General features: G+C 32.8%; 1 protein-coding gene across 3 annotated transcripts in view; it reads right to left on the bottom strand.

Moving 5' to 3' along the window:
- The window catches only part of ArfGAP1 (ADP-ribosylation factor GTPase-activating protein 1), a 51,738-nt gene that overhangs the window by 7,368 nt on the left and 27,711 nt on the right, over window positions 1-16,659 (bottom strand). Inside the window, exons 7-9 of one of the 3 annotated variants that reach the window (XM_069844964.1) lie at window positions 12,621-12,680; window positions 10,170-10,315; window positions 6,825-6,938 (exon numbers count right to left, since the gene is read on the bottom strand). In XM_069844964.1, the coding sequence (XP_069701065.1) occupies window positions 6,825-6,938; window positions 10,170-10,315; window positions 12,621-12,680 (320 nt within the window). The remainder of the gene's footprint in view (window positions 1-6,824; window positions 6,939-10,169; window positions 10,316-12,620; window positions 12,681-16,659) is intronic. The other 2 variants (XM_069845143.1, XM_069845057.1) reach the window with 2 other exon arrangements.

The raw sequence follows: 16,659 nt of genomic DNA, 5'->3' as shown, positions 1-16,659 counted from the left end.
ATTTTTCATGAAAGAATGCATACTGGTATTTCTTAAATTTTCTTACAAAGTCAGCAAGCTTCAATTATAAAAATAAGCCTAACCAATATAGTGTGCCTTAAAATCCTCAAAATTTAAATATAAAACCCACATTATATGGATCTACTATGGAGCTATTCCATCTCAAATCGACCGAAATATAGAGAAAATTTACCTTACAATTTCTAAATACAATGGAACTTTTTTGTACGTAGAGAGAACTGTGATACAATGCTTTGTGCAAAGTTTGAGGCATCAGAACTTCATAGTGTTTAAATTAAAAATATTTAAATTTATTGTATTTTCATAAAATTAGCAACTTTAAACTGTTGTAGCTCTGAAACCCTTTCACCCAATGATCAAAATCATAGTTTATTTTGATGTTGAGAAATTAAAGTTTATATTGACATATAAACAGATTTTGTTACTTTTTATGGAAATGGAGAAATTTAGATTTTTCCTCACTAAGACGCCTTTGGCTAGGAAAAAATATTTTTAAAATATATAGTTAGATTCCGCATTGAAAGTACAAATAAACATATATTTTTTACTGATGGTATGTTGATAAGAAAGTATGGAAAATATCAAATAAAGAAAATAAACAGTACGCGTGTGAACTAACCAGACGACTGTGAGATGGGAGGTAGCCGAGACAAGCGAGGCCAGGAGACAAACACGTGATGTGTCGTCTAGCAGCGCATGGCTGTGCTAGCTTTATCACAGGTTTTCATAAACACAGGAGTAAAATGACACCCAATGCTCGCTTATCTTCAGCTCTTGGCCAGTGCATGTGGTACTGCGCCATTCAAGTCTAGGCATGTGAAAATAATCTATTTAATACCCTCGAAACTTATTGCCGTACCACTAAGCAAACAATGTCGAATCCCTCTTAATAATGCAAGGTTTTTTCTCAATATTTTTTACATTTTTACAAATGGCCAAAAATCCTAAAAGCAAGTAAAATCAGATTATCTGTCTCTCTGTGTACAATAAAAATAAGGATTACTTCTTAACATAACCTACCAAATGTCAGCTTCAAAATAAGCTCTCGTTCAATGTTCTGCAGTAAATGGTTCCAGAGTTCTGAGTGCTGAAAGAGGCTTGTTTTTATAAAATACGCTAAATTTGTCACTCAATAATACGAAAACCGTTTGACTCTCGATAGTACATTTTTGAAAATGCACTCCCCTCACCACCTTGTATAAGTAGGGAAAAAATGAAAGTATAAAAAAAATGCGAGGTTTTTTACTAATCGATTTCATATGGAATAGCCCTATGGTAGTAAAATATTTTGTGTACATACAACCGGGTGTCCTGGTTATTTATTTTGAAATTCTGGGATCCCTACCTCAACCGGACTGCCAACTGGCACTGTGTAAATGGGTCTTTACAGTAATAACATTAATACGAAGTGTGTACAGGCATTTAGCTAACATCTATCTTATTAACTACTCCTAAACTGAAATTCCTATGAAGTCTACATGAGATTCCTTCTCCAAATACGATTAAGTAAAAACGAAGTTTTACTAATCCTTTTAAATATCACCATTTGGTACATGTAGCTAGATTTTTGTTAGAATGACCATGTAAACCACAGAAGATGTTCAGAGTCAGTGAGACACAACAATAAGGAGGCATTAGTGGAATGAAAAGTATAGAATAAACTGAAACATTTGGAAGGAACAAGCACCCTGGTCACCACATATTGAGTACTGAATCACTGGCAATTGTGGCAACTACATGCAAGATAGTTCGTAATAAAAATATGGCTATTGTGTACACTCGAAAACTACAGCATAATCTGCATACAGCGAAAACTGATATAATGATAAACCCTGTTGCAACAATAAATTTAGATTGGTCCCAGCATATTTGCTATACTTTCAATATGTTTCATACACCATTATGTTGGTCAAGTTTTGGAGAAACTCCGATAAAATGATAAAAACATCACAATAATTCTTTAATCTACATGGTTTTCATGTTCAATATTTCACTTCTCACTTGGTATCGCCTCTTAATAGTACATTATGCAACGAGTCTATAATGGTAGTAATTAAGACGCGAGTATGTTTATGAAACAAGCGCAAGCGAGTTTCATAATTTTCATACGAGCATCTTAAATACCATTATAGGCAAGTTTCATACAACTTTTTATGCTCGACCATATTTCTAACTTGAAATTATTCATAAGTATTCATGTTATTATCTGACTGGGGAGCGGAACTGACCTTGTGCAATATCTCGTAAATTGTGAGATGTGCGCAGACGCGAAAGTATTGATTTTTTCCGAGGAACAAATGTCATTGACCTTGATATAATCTAGAGAGTAAAATGAACATTAATCTTGATATAACCTAGAAATTGATTTAGACATTGAAAAACGAGATGACAAATCGAATTTATTTGAATATTATTTACAATTAACGCTAATTTATTATAGTATCAGAACATAACCTTCTGCGACAGTATTGGATTTCCAGCCTCCGTGACATTTCACTAGTTGTCTTTCGATTGCATATCCGAGAATAATCGATACTTGTGCTTTCATATTGCTACAATGGTGTTTTCTGATTGGTGGAACACCTGAACTTTAATGAATAGGTGTACTTTAATGAGGTCCATTAAAGGGCTGCTACAAGGTGTATAATTACTACATTTCGGCATGGTCGAGCATAAAGATATTCTCATTATTTCGTCTACCTCTACCATACCTTTGTAGATCGAACTTCGCATTTTGTGCAAGGAGTATGTTACAATAGAACTCTACCTGCTTCAAGCGAGTGTGACCCTTAACAGGATTTGCCTTTATGGTTCCTGCCTCTGCAGATTTTCACATTCTAGTGTTAGTTGTTAATGATGTCAGGTGTAACACGACAATAAATCAGTTTGGAGATTAAATTAGCTGCATTTAGTGATTTAGATAGGGGACTGAAGCAGACTAAAGAGCTTTTTGGGTTTGCGCTGTCAGTAGTTGCAACATTCATAACAAAACGCAAAGAAACGGAGGACAGAGAATTTGTGTGCACTCAAAGTTGGGTTCTGGTGTCTTGTCATCCCATTTGAGTTGTGTGGATATAAAGGGAAAATTGTGACGGTGTCGTGTATAGTTCCTGGGGTAGCTCAGTTGGGAGAGCATTCGTGTGCTAAGCGAAGGGTCCCGGGATCGATACCCGGCCCTGGTACAATTTTTCCTTGAAATTATTCAAACAGGAGGACAGTTTCTGAAGTGGCAAAATTAATCCCGAATGTAAGAGTTTAAAAACTGTGGTAGCAGAAGACATTGACCTTTAAGTAGTTTAATGTCACCGGACTATCTGACTGTGCTCGAAGGAATAAGAAACACATTTCTTGCTGAAAAACCAGAAGACAGAGTACAACTACTGACTTCTTAAAAACAAACATGCTTGCGTATTAAAAGTCCCCAGAAAACTTCTGTATCAAGGTTCGACTGTATGTAGCAACAAATTATTACTAAGCATTTTTTTTCTTTGTGTAAATGTATCCTTTTTCCATGCATGTGCGTAAGTATGGTGATAAAAAATTACATATCTTGCCATTACCCTGCATTTATATTTATGAAACCTTAAATTTTATCAAATATAATTTGCATAGTTTTCTTACAAATTCAGACACACACCAGTACAATACAAGAAATAAAGATAATATTTTTATTGAAAGTTTTAACACAACTCTATATAAAAACAGTTTCATTCATGCTGGTCTTCTTATGTACAATAGCCTACCAAATTATCTTAAAGAAATATCTGCACATCAGAAATTTAAGAGAGCTCTTTATAAAATTTTAATCAAAAACTGCTTTTACACTATGAACGAATTTATTGGAAATTGGCATAACTGAATAGAAAAAGAATGCCTTACTTCAAAAAACTTTACTTCCTCTTTTCCAGATCCTGACTTCGAGAAGGATGTCTTCTCATGAAAGACACGATGGTTGAAATTGACTCCTGACTTCAAGAAATACTGCAAACAGGACTTACAGCCGAAATCGACCGACCTGTAGTTTTCTTCAATTAAGTTCCAAGTTTTGTATATTTGTATTTGTGCTGCATTTAATTATAGTTATTACTTTTATGTATATTATGTAATTAATTATTAGTTTGTAAATATGACATGTCCCATATCATGTATATGATCAGTGGATGCAATAAATGATTATGATTATGATTCTTAAAACAACAACTGAATAGACTACAGTGGACTATAGTGGACTTTATGTTGTCAGCAAACAGCTGGATACATTAAGAAGATTGATGATTATGATTCTTAGCTACTAGGATCAAGATTGTCAATACAATGACTGACTTTTTTTAGTAAGACATAAAATACTAAAGCAAACTAAATTCATGTAATGGCAATTTTATGTGAATTTATATGAAAATTATTACTGGATATCGAACACAGATAGGACCACAAAATATCTGTAAGCACAGTATTTCTAGCAACTTTTAAAAAATCTGTATTTTGATGCCAATTTCCTACCTGTTATACTTCATGAAGGTACTCATTTACCCTTAATTTTTTATTTTTCTTCAAAAATTTGATATTTTTATTTTTATGTCATCTGAAAGCTTGAACTTTCTAGTTTTCAAAAATAAATAAGTTTTTTTTTCTATGATGTCCGGTTAATTATTTAAATGAGTTTTTACTGACTGGAAAACACCCTTTCTTTAAACCGGAAGTGTTAATCTGTCACATTCTGTCAATTTTATATATTTTTCGTGTAAAAACAATTCGAATTTGGTGATAGAGTTTGACTGTACTATTTTTCATACAGTCAGGACTCTGTGTGTTTGGTTTCACAATTTTTCATATACTCAGGATGTAAATGATTTTTCTCATGTTCAGTTTTACAGCATTTTGCAACACTAATGTTAACACAAAATGAAGTTAAAATTGAGATATTTTCATAATTCTTGCACCAAAATGAAGCCGATTACTGTAACTAAGTGCCAAAGTACAGTGTCCTAGTGCTTAATAAAGTTAATTTATAACTCCGAGATCTTAATTTTTTTATGTTTGAAACTTTAAAAAAATAAAATGATATTTTTTCTTAATGGAATAAGATAGGGAAAAACTGTTTTCACAGCTCATTCTGTGTTCTTTTAGGAGTAAGATAGTGAAAGAAATTTTGTTCTAACATAAAAACTGTCGGCCAAGTACTAAAACAAACAGATTTCAATTTTATACCCATTTTTGTTTGCGATAACTAGATAACGTACTAATCAAAATTGTTTTTGTAACGTTAATACAATACAATTTTCGCGTAGTTTCAGACCACAAGACCGCTCCTGGGCGCTGCGTAAATCCAAGCATGATGCTGCATATCTATTCCAACGAATTTCAATGATTCATAATTATGCAATAACTACTTGTAAATGCAGTCTCATGATAGTTACTATGTAAAAGGTCATAAGAAAATATTTGTTTCACATCTGAAAGGACTGTATACGATGCATAAACCTTCATTTTAGATTAATTAAATTTAATATGTTATCATTTTTAAATATGTGCATTCATTAATGTTTTATCTCATATTTTATATTTTACATTTTAATACAATATGGTTAATGTAACCCATTGCACATCAGCACAAGAGTTCAATAGAGGTAACAGTGATCTGAAGATGGTTTACAAACCTGAAAACGTTCATCAAGTAGAATGAAATAAAAATATCACATTATTAGGCCGATAAGTTTATGACGGACTTAAAGAAAATATTGTTAAAACAGATTTCAGTTTTCGCTTTAAAAAATTGCTCCCCTTGCTACCCCAAAAATATATGCGGGGTTTATTTTTGTGAAAATCCTTAATTTTCGGTCCAGTAATCAGGGAAAAAAAGAGTTTTAAAAACTGGATAAAAATTTCAAATTTTTTCTCTCAAGGGTAGATAAGTACGTTAAGAACAGAAGGTTCCATTGCATTGTAGCAGTAGCAGTAGCAGTAGCAGTAGTAGTAGTAGTAGTAGTAGTAGTAATAATAATAATAATAATAATAATAATAATAATCTTTAAAGACCTTTAGGGAGGCCGAGACGAAGACGGGAAGATAATATTAAAATGAATTTGAGGGAGGTGGGATATTATAATAGAGAATGGATTAATCTTGCTCAGGATAGGGACCAATGGCGGGCTTATGTGAGGGCGGCAATGAACCTCTGGGTTCTTTAAAAGCCAGTAAGTAAGTAATAATAATAATAATAATAATCTTTAAACTAAGAAGAATCATTGAAGAAATTGTGAAATTCTATATTACACATATTTCTTATAATGAAGAGAATTTTCGGGGACACACAAAAAAAGAGAGAAGGCTATTTTCTCATTATTATTTTAAAATAATGAATTATACTAGTCTGGTTCTCCACCATCTTTCCAAAGAAGATAAGCAAACATCTAATTAACTCAAATTACAACTGAAGCCGCTGAATGTTATGAAAATGGGAAATTATGAAAGTCAGTTTCATTTCTGTTCATGTTGCAGTTTTACAGACACACTACATGTCTAATATCATCTACATGTTACGTTGCCCACTGTACTGAAACTAAACCCAAAAATATTTTTCAATCTAATTATTTAGCCTAGTGCACACAATAGCCACTGAAAGCCTTTCACCACAATTAAACACATAACATTAGTAAATTACGCATGTGATGATATTCATTGCTTTACTGAAATTAGTGCAACAAGAACAACTTGCATGTTTTACAATATTATTGTATCATTTATCATATATGATTGGGTTAAATGATCTTGAGAAGTATTCTGGCAACAAACACGAAACCTACTTGGAATGCTGCTGTTTCTCATCGGAATTCCAGTTTAGCCATTCCTCCACATCTCTCGAACTATTTCTGTTTTCTGTGAGCAACGGAGAGCTAATGTTATCTTTCGCTTGGTTCCTGCAACAACCATTGAATATATCATCACATTATTGCACGAATTACAACCAATCTGTAAATACGAGAGGCACTTGGAAAGGAAGAATATCACTGACAGTCGAGACATTTCTTGACTCATGAGTCAAATCCTTAACACACAAGCAGGGGGAGAGGTAAGACATGATTTCCCTCCCCTTAGCCATCACTTGTTCATTCAAAGGTACTCAGTGTTCAAGTAAACACTACAGGATCAGTTGTGCACTGGCTTGTTTTTTGACATGCACAGTCTGATAGCTGATTTCATGAAGAACAGGTATGATATCACAGATAACAGAATTCATTACCGTATTTATTTGGAAAATTTATATGATGCTCATGCAGCTCTTCTGTTCCAGGGTACAAACATTCCTGAATTGTTGTTCTTTAGTCAACTGTCCAAAGATAGGTCTGGACCTCATAAGTGACACCAATAAGGCATCAATCATGAGGCAATGTAAGCCAGACGATAATGGGGTAGGGTGACCAATTCCTTCCACCCTATTACTGAATTAATGGATCAAATTGGGTAACAGATTTGAGGTTTCTTACTGATATATCAGAACATCTTAACAACTTGATTTCTGGTTTGCATATAAATAATGAAAATATTAATATAAAAGTTTAAAATGGCATCACTTTGCTTTTTCTTGGAAGCACTTCCATATTAAAATCACTGGTCACTATTAAGTTAATATAATGCTCTTTGTAAATAATTGTTATTGTTATTGTTGTTATTATTATTATTATTATTATTATTATTACTAGCCGTACCCGTGCGCTCCGCTGCACCCGTTAGAAATAAATATAAAGTAATTACATAATTAAAATAGGACGTTTGATCCAGGGAACATTCGTGTTTGATAGAAGGATAAATCGTTTAATATGTTACTTAATTTAAATTGCATCCAAATAATTAAAATGCGATCATTTTGGTCCAGAGAGCAATCATTTGGTGCAATGACAATTCCTTTAACATGTTTCTTAATTTTTATTACATGCAACCCTAGTTTAATGAAGATTGACATCATTTAGATTTAATGTGTATACTTTATTTTACTTGTTATAGGTTTCCATTGAATTATGGTAATAACTTAATTTTAACCCTTGTTTTCTACGTATTCAGTAAATGGCGCTTGGCCCACTATGGTTCTGAACCCTTCAAATAACTTAAATTATATTATATATTATATTATATCAGAAGTGACTGTAATAACATAATAACATTATAACATTATGTCCATCTAGAGAAACTACACTTTCCAATGATGAAATAATAATTAATTATACAAATCGGTTAATTTAGCTTTCGGTATTACTTCATACAAACACAGAAACATCCTCTGTAGGCTATATTTCATAGCTTTCGATTATTGCTGTCCAAGGCCCCTTATAGACGAAGTTATTTGTTCTTAATTCATTGCACCGTCTTAGAAGGCGTTATTTTAATTTTAAAACTCATTTATCTCATTAAATATCAGTCCTATCAAAATTTTGTAAAGAATAAAATTTATCAGAAATCATTTTTAAAGAAACTTTTGTTATGTAACATTTTTCACAAAAATCAATAATAAGCGATATATTTCGATTTATTTAATTCAGGCCCCCTTAGAACCCCCCTTTTAAATAAAGTATTTTGAATGCCATATAGCCTATAATCTAAGTTACAACGAACTTAATTTATATTCCAATTTTCATATAAATCGGTTCAGCCATTATCGCGTGAAAAGGTAACAAACATACAGACAGACATACAAACAAACAAAAATTTCAAAAATGCGATTTTCGGTTTCAGGGTGGTTAATTATATATCGGCGCCTGAATGCAAGAACTAGGTAACTTGATTTTTCATATTTTGTGACATCGCCTATTTACTTATTTATTACACTAAGAAATATGTCTCGTTTTCTTTTACCTATTTGTTATATTGGAAAATAGATGTCGCTGGTATCGTTCGATCAGTTACCTAGATCCTGGATTACATTTTGTGCGATTTTTGCTATGCTATAAAAGAGGTAACTAAAAAACGCAAATTTCGAGTTACCTAGTTCTTGCATTCAGGCGACGATATGTTAGGACCAATTATTTTTGGAAAATCGAAAATTACCAGAAAAATTTCGGCTACAGATTTATTATTAGTATAGATTATTATTATTATTATTATTATTATTATTATTATTATTATTATTATCATTATTATTATTCAAACAGCATGAACATAACAAAATTGTCAGACATTCATTCTACTTAAAGGCTGGTCCACAATAAGAAAGGAACAAGAATAGGAAAATTTCTGGTTCACAATAACCGAGAATGGAAACGACTATGCATATGAATATGTCAATAACGATATGTAAAGTCGATATTACGCATTCTGATGTTATTTGTATAATTGACCAATGGTGTTCTCTCATGAGTACAAGCCAGCTAACATAAACACAGATTAACCAACTTCAAAATGTATGACATAAAATATTTAAGAATTCAATTCACGTGGTAATCTGGTCACATATATACGTAGCATATATTGAAAGTGATTCTACCGAATTTCTGGGTTAGCTAGAAGTGACGGATGAAGAAAAAATTATGTCACAGTCTTCTTGCTACAAAATATACGACAACCAAATAGGTTTATGATGATGACAGACTGAATCTAGTACGCTGTGATCGGAAATGAAAATGGCAAAGTTAAAACTTGGCCAAAATTCACGTTCCCAGACTCCAGCAAGCTTCTGGGTAATTGTAAATGCTCACATTTAAATATACGTATTTTAACAATTTTTCCTTTCTCGTTGTCGTTTCCGTTCCCGATTTATTGTGGACCAGGCCTTAGTGTTATTTTTGTTAAAGCAGAACAGCACATTAAATGATTTCTTCTCAGTATCCCCTATTGATCACACAGCATACATATAGGCTTGGTATTATACCGATGTGATGCAGGTACCGACATAGACAATCATGGCCAGTGAGGAGGTTGAATTCTCGGAGAATCCAGAATACATTTTATGATTTTATTCCATTCTTTGCCTGAAGTTCTTGTTCATAGTTGAAACTGAGAAGTACTAATACTGGTCTTACGAATAAGTTCCTTTACTGTGTGAAATGTACCCTCAGAAAATACATGCACAAGATGAAACTCTGATGTCAATTGCAAGTGTGAACTTTGTGGGTCAGAAGAAGGGACTGTGAAGCTTCGAACATCATAGAATGACGTACCTTTGTGCTGCGCCCCCTTCCAACAGCAGAGAAGATTTCTCAGTGGAAACATTGTCGGAAGTCTCCCCCATCTCTCCTCTCGTTGGGGAGGATGCAGTGTTGGTGCCTGACAGGTCCTTCCATCCTCTTCTACCTAAATCTCCGACCTGCAACACAATTTACATCTCTACAAAAGTGGTCAGATTGTATCACCTTAATATGTAGGTATTTTAATTTTAATAAATTAAACACTGCAAACAACTAACAGCAATGAACTACAATTTAAAACGAAAAACCATGTTTTACATCTATGGAAAAAAAATATATTGTTTCATAACTGAGTAACTTCGGACCACTAAGCATTGAACAGTGCAATTGCTTATGAAGAGAATGAGGTACAAATATGAAATACCATTTTGTTTTTTTTCGTTTTGAAAGCTACATGTCTGAATACCGAACGTAAAGAACCGTCCTGTTTATTGCTGAATGTCCCTGTGAATGGTACACTGAATTTCTAAAATATTTGAAAAAAATAATTTCCTCAAGATCTAACATATTTCCTTCACAAAAATGGAGGTACCAAATATGGAATATTAAATGAACAAAGGCAGCCGGATTCTCGAGTTCACCTCGAAAAAAAAATAGTTTCAACAACACTACATGCACTTTTTTTAAAATAGTAGGCATATGCTTTAATAAAAAGATATACATAAAGATACATTTATGACAGAATTAGAATTTTTCAGTATTTCACAAGTTATTAATTCAACGAAAGTCAATGTTAGCATTTTATGAACAACCAATATTTGGTCCTGCTTTTGTATACATCTCAATATTTATTTCTTTGGTTTAGCTAACATTTTCACATAATTTTACATTTCTGCAACTCAGTGTGAGTTTGTTAAAATGATGTTATTATAAGATGTGTCTATACTATAAAGCTGTTATTATTACAGTAGGTACATTATTTTTTACGATGATTTTAAAATAAATTGTTTGCGTACTATTCTTTCATAATACTTCAAGTTTGTGCTACAGAAATTGAATTGTAGGTAAATAATAATAATAATAATAATAATAATAATAATAATAATAATAATAATAATAATAATAGCAAAAAATAGGTTTATTTTGTAATGTATATTTGCACTATTATTATAATTATTATTCACTTTGTCATCTGTCCTAATTCTACCTAGGCTGATTAGAATCTTAAAATATCCATGAAAAAAAAAAGTCGTGGCTTTTATTGGCAAATATCCAAAAAAAGGGTAAGAATATAGTTGGTGGAGAGGTTTTGAAACAAATATAAATTTCTAATTAGGCCTATCTAGGAACAAAAATTTCTTACAATAAAGATCTAGATATTGAGTTTAAACTGCAAAAGCTGTCCAAACATAACGTATGTGAACATGAAGAACAACTTAAAATATCAAACCAGAAGAGAACAACTGAAATCTTATAATAAGATGAACTTATCAACTCTACTTTACAGAAGTGAAGCATGGGTAGTGAATCAGAAGTACGGTATCCAAGAAGAATATTGAGACAGCAGTAATGAGACTCTTAAAATCAGCTAAAGAATGCAAGTTGGAAGATAAAATGCTAATATAAGAAAATAGTCAATATGGAAGGTGTGTCTTGGCAAGACCTGTACTGTTACGGCAGTGAGGCATGGACATTGAGGAAGAAAGACGAAAGCAGAATAACGGCTAATGAAATGAAATTTATGAGATATACAGTGGGATATACGAAATGGGATCACAAACGCAATGAAGATGTAATGGAAGAATTACAACTGGAACCTGTAATTAATCACGTAAAACATTATCAGAACAACTGGATAAATCATCTCCATCGCATGCATAGAGATAGAATCCCAAAAGTCATGCACCACTATCATCCAAACGGGAAGAGATCTCTCGGTCGTCCAAAGAAGCGCTGGATTGAAAATTCAACTGTGAGATCGTAACAGGCCATTTGGAATAATACTTGAAGAAGAAGAAGAAGAAGAAGAAGAAGAAGAAGAAGAAGATCATCTTCTAAATTGAAAAAGTACAGAAATGACTAGATCCAACATCTGGAAAAATGACAGATAATAGACTTCCCAAGCAGATATGAACTCCTACCCTCAAGACCACTGAGATGTAGAAAATCTAGAAAGAGGTAGTGTGAAAATGTGAAGCAGGAACAGACAATTTCTGAACCGTGAAAGAAAGAAAAACATTAAGATGACTCTCCTTTTGTTGTTCGAAAACATTATTTTTAATAAAAATTCTTTTAAAAAACCTAGGCCTACTCAATAAAATTATGGCTTAATTTACTATTCAATTTAAGCCCCATACTAATTACTTTTGTAAGTACCTGCTTTTGTTCACTAAATAAATACTGTCATGATGAGTAACATACTGAAAGAATTACTCCTGAAGTATTTAGACTTTATTTTGAGACAACATATTATAATAAGGTTACCTTTGTGGCGAGGTTTGTGACTTGTGTACTGACATCGTCCAACAGCTTTCCTTCCTTCACCTGACAGAACAAAGCCAGACTATATAATCATGCAGGACAAAATAAATATACGGGTTAAAAATATATGTCAGGTGTGTGAACATCATACCAGAAAGTCAACATCATTTCACAAAGAGTTACAAGATTGCATCAATAACAGTTATTTACATAATGATGCTTTCAAATTATATCTGTAGATGCTATTCGAAAAATATTCATTTCAGCAAACCTACAGTCCGCTCTTTTTGTATAGTTCCCTTTGCCCCACAAACGATATCAAAATGAATAACGCTAATAGAGAAAATTATTTGAATTTATATATATTTTTTAATGTCCTACTTGAACTTTTACCTCATCCAAGTAAATATAAATGTGTATTCTATCAAGTTGTTAATGAAGAATGAATGTTAATATATGTTCAAGATAAATTTTTCTCACTATTCAAAAATGAAAATCATGAACGTGATACATGTTTTTCGTGGACCCTTAGGGCCATATTGTCAATAGTAGTTTAGATTACCTTTAAACCGTGGTTTAAACAAAAAAACTATATTCTCAAGTTCAGTTTAGCTGCCTTTCTTGGTTTAAACACTAGTTCAGTTTAAACCACGAAATCTGACAGGTTAAACTATAGAAAATGGTTGAACTTCTTACTATAACCTAAAACTAAAAGCAAAATGTTTATTGGAGGGAAATATTGTTAATAATTATTATGTGTGATAGAGGAATTAATGGGATTAAAGATGGCGATATAAGAATTTTACCCAGAGCAAGAACTTTTAAGTCAAGAGTAAGTCATTTTCAAGACTGGAATGAAAGTAATTTTTTTAATTGGTTTAGGCTCTATACATATAAATCCCACAATGATAGCTGCCCTTCAATAAGGGTTGCCAAAAGACACAGCATACTAAACAAATAAAATAAAAATAAACATTTGCGTTATAACTATTTACGATGTTTATTTTCAAATGGAAGCTACCCTTGGGAAAGTATTTTCATTCAAGTACTTAAGACATACTCGATGGTAAAACAGTTTATGTTATATTATTCTTGTTTCTTAGTAACATTTGCAAATACATAACAAAACCTTGATAGCAAGAATATAAAGTAAATGTCATATAGGTTATGTTTGCTGATATAATTTTTTAACTTACTTACTTACAAATGGCTTTTAAGGAAGCCGGAGGTTCATTGCTGCCCTCACATAAGCCCGCCAGCGGTCTCTATCCTGTGCAAGATTAATCCAGTCTCTATCATCATACCCCACCTCCCTCAAATCCATTTTAATATTATCCTCCCATCTACGTCTCGGCCTCCCTAAAGGTCTTTTTCCCTCCGGTCTCCCAACTAACACTCTATATGCATTTCTGGATTCGCCCATACGTGCTACATGCCCTGCCCATCTCAAACGTCTGGATTTAATGTTCCTAATTATGTCAGGTGAAGAATACAATGCGTGCAGTTCTGTGTGTGTAACTTTCTCCATTCTCCTGTAACTTCATCCCGCTTAGCCCCAAATATTTTCCTAAGCACCTTATTCTCAAACACCCTGAACCTATGTTCCTCTCTCAAAGTGAGAGTCCAAGTTTCACAACCATACAGAAGAACCGGTAATAGAACTGTTTTATAAATTCTAACTTTCAGATTTTTGGACAGCAGACTGGATGATAAGAGCTTCTCAACCGAATAATAACAGGCATTTCCCATATTTTATTCTGCGTTTAATTTCCTCCCGAGTGTCATTTATATTTGTTACTGTTGCTCCAAGATATTTGAATTTTTCCACCTCTTCGAAGGATAAATCTCCAATTTTTATATTTCCATTTCGTACAATATTCTGGTCACGAGACATAATCATATACTTTGTCTTTTCGGGATTTACTTCCAAACCGATCGCTTTACTTGCTTCAAGTACAAATACAACTACATAAACAAATTATTTTTCAAACTAGTCATATGCCAAGAAATAAAATTGCATGATTTCAGTCTTTTTTTTGTTGTTTTTTTTGCATCACCATAACGCAATAATATAAATGCGATTAATGTTATTTGATTTGCATGTTCGACAAATGTCAGATCAGCAGCTACTGAAAGATTCTAGACTGGATACCAAGTGGAAAAGAAAAGAGCAGTCGTCCCAGAAGCAATTGGATGGATGATATTAGAAGATGAATAAATAGAGCAAAAAGGGTTTAGAAGAGGTGGACTGGGAAGACAGAACAGACTGGAGGAAGAAAATAAAAGTTGAATAAACTTTGGACACACGAAGATGTATTTACATAGTATACCTTTTCATAATGATGATGTAAGATATTAATAAAATATTGATATTAAAAAAATAGGTTAAAATAAATTATTAATTAATAAACATTAACATATAATTTAGGTAATGAACAATAAATCAGAAATATAGGATTACTGACTGAATGGTTTAAACTCAGAACTTATAGGGCCGTATTCATAGACATTTCGCAGCACGCGCTAAGTGTGTACTAAACTAGCCCTGGCTATCCACTGGTTACTAGTACAGAATTCAAATCATATCCTATCGTTAACACTGGTTTATGAATACGAAAAACGCTGATAATCCACCGAAAGCCCGTGCTAAAAATGTCTATGAATACGGCCCATAAAGTCTTAAGTTTAAATAAATTTACCTTCAAGATAGTGCTGTAAATACGAATCATAGTTTAAACCACGGATTAAATTTCAAGCAGTTTAAATTAAACAGAGTTTAAGCTACTAATGACAATAATGGCCCTTAGTGACCTCCTGCAGAGACCCTGAGCTAGATTGATATTCACACACACAGACTAAAAAAAATATCTACATGCTCTAAGGCAGGTAGTGAACTTATTGACTAAACAAATTGGTTGCGTTGTCTGCTCCGTCATGCAATAGCTATACGAAGCAAGGATGCCCATAATGTATATTTTAAAAATCAGTCAATGGATTCCACATTTTCAGCCTTTATTTTAAATCACCCTCATTTCATTTATCAAGTTATCAAGATCAGTAAACACTTTTAGAGCAAATTGGTATCTAGAGTCATACACATATGGCATGTAAACAGGCCCTGTTTTCAACTGACAAGACTGCAGGAAAAAGTTATATAAAATTCCTCATCCACGTCAAAAATTCAACTCTGTTAACCAGCATTAACTATCACCTTATCACAGGAATAATATCATATTTACTCGTGTAACAGACACACTTTCTTCCATAATTTTTGGATTAGAAATTCAGAAAACTTCGAAAGCATCAATTCTGGTAGTAAAACAGCATGAATCATACCTCTTTTGAATCTCATAAATATCAACGAACTCCTTGGATTAGATATTTAGATAATAGGCTTGACATTTGTGAGCATGATAACTGCCTTTCTCTTTATATTCAAAAACTGATTTCACTTTCATTCAGAGGTCAATGACATTTTGCTACCATCTAGTTTTAGTGTGTGTAACATCCCCATTTTTGATTTGGCGATGAAAATAAGCAATATGGTTAGGCAAGCTTATGGTTATCCTCTGCATCCTCTACATTTATATTATTCATGGTTTTGTTAAGTCTAGTAATTTTTGGACCTTCATTCCTGATAATCCATGTGTGTATGGTCATGTCTTTCTAAAGCATAATCTGCAGTCTATGTTTACAGTTGTTAACCATGTTATCCATTTCTACACCACACTAACCTGATCAATTAAGAAATTTCTTGTATCACCATATTGAATTTCTCTCTCTGATCGAGATTAAGTTATGGACTCTGTGACTCACTATATAGATTACTGTTTACAATGTTACAACACAAACACATTTTGGGCATCCTGAAATATAGACATGCAGGCAGATCTGAGGAAACCCACTGACCTTTTAAAGTCCTGTTCCATTTAACACATCATGGGAACCAAGACCATGATCATGTTACCATAAAAGAGCAGCCTTTTATATATATAATACATAGACAGAATTTATTCATACAGGCAGTACAAGATGTTTATCA

This window comes from Periplaneta americana, chromosome 1, assembly GCF_040183065.1.
Source record: "Periplaneta americana isolate PAMFEO1 chromosome 1, P.americana_PAMFEO1_priV1, whole genome shotgun sequence".
NCBI lineage: Eukaryota > Metazoa > Arthropoda > Insecta > Blattodea > Blattidae > Periplaneta > Periplaneta americana.
Note: the sequence above shows the minus strand (reverse complement) of the source record. Positions and strands in the feature narration are given on the sequence as shown.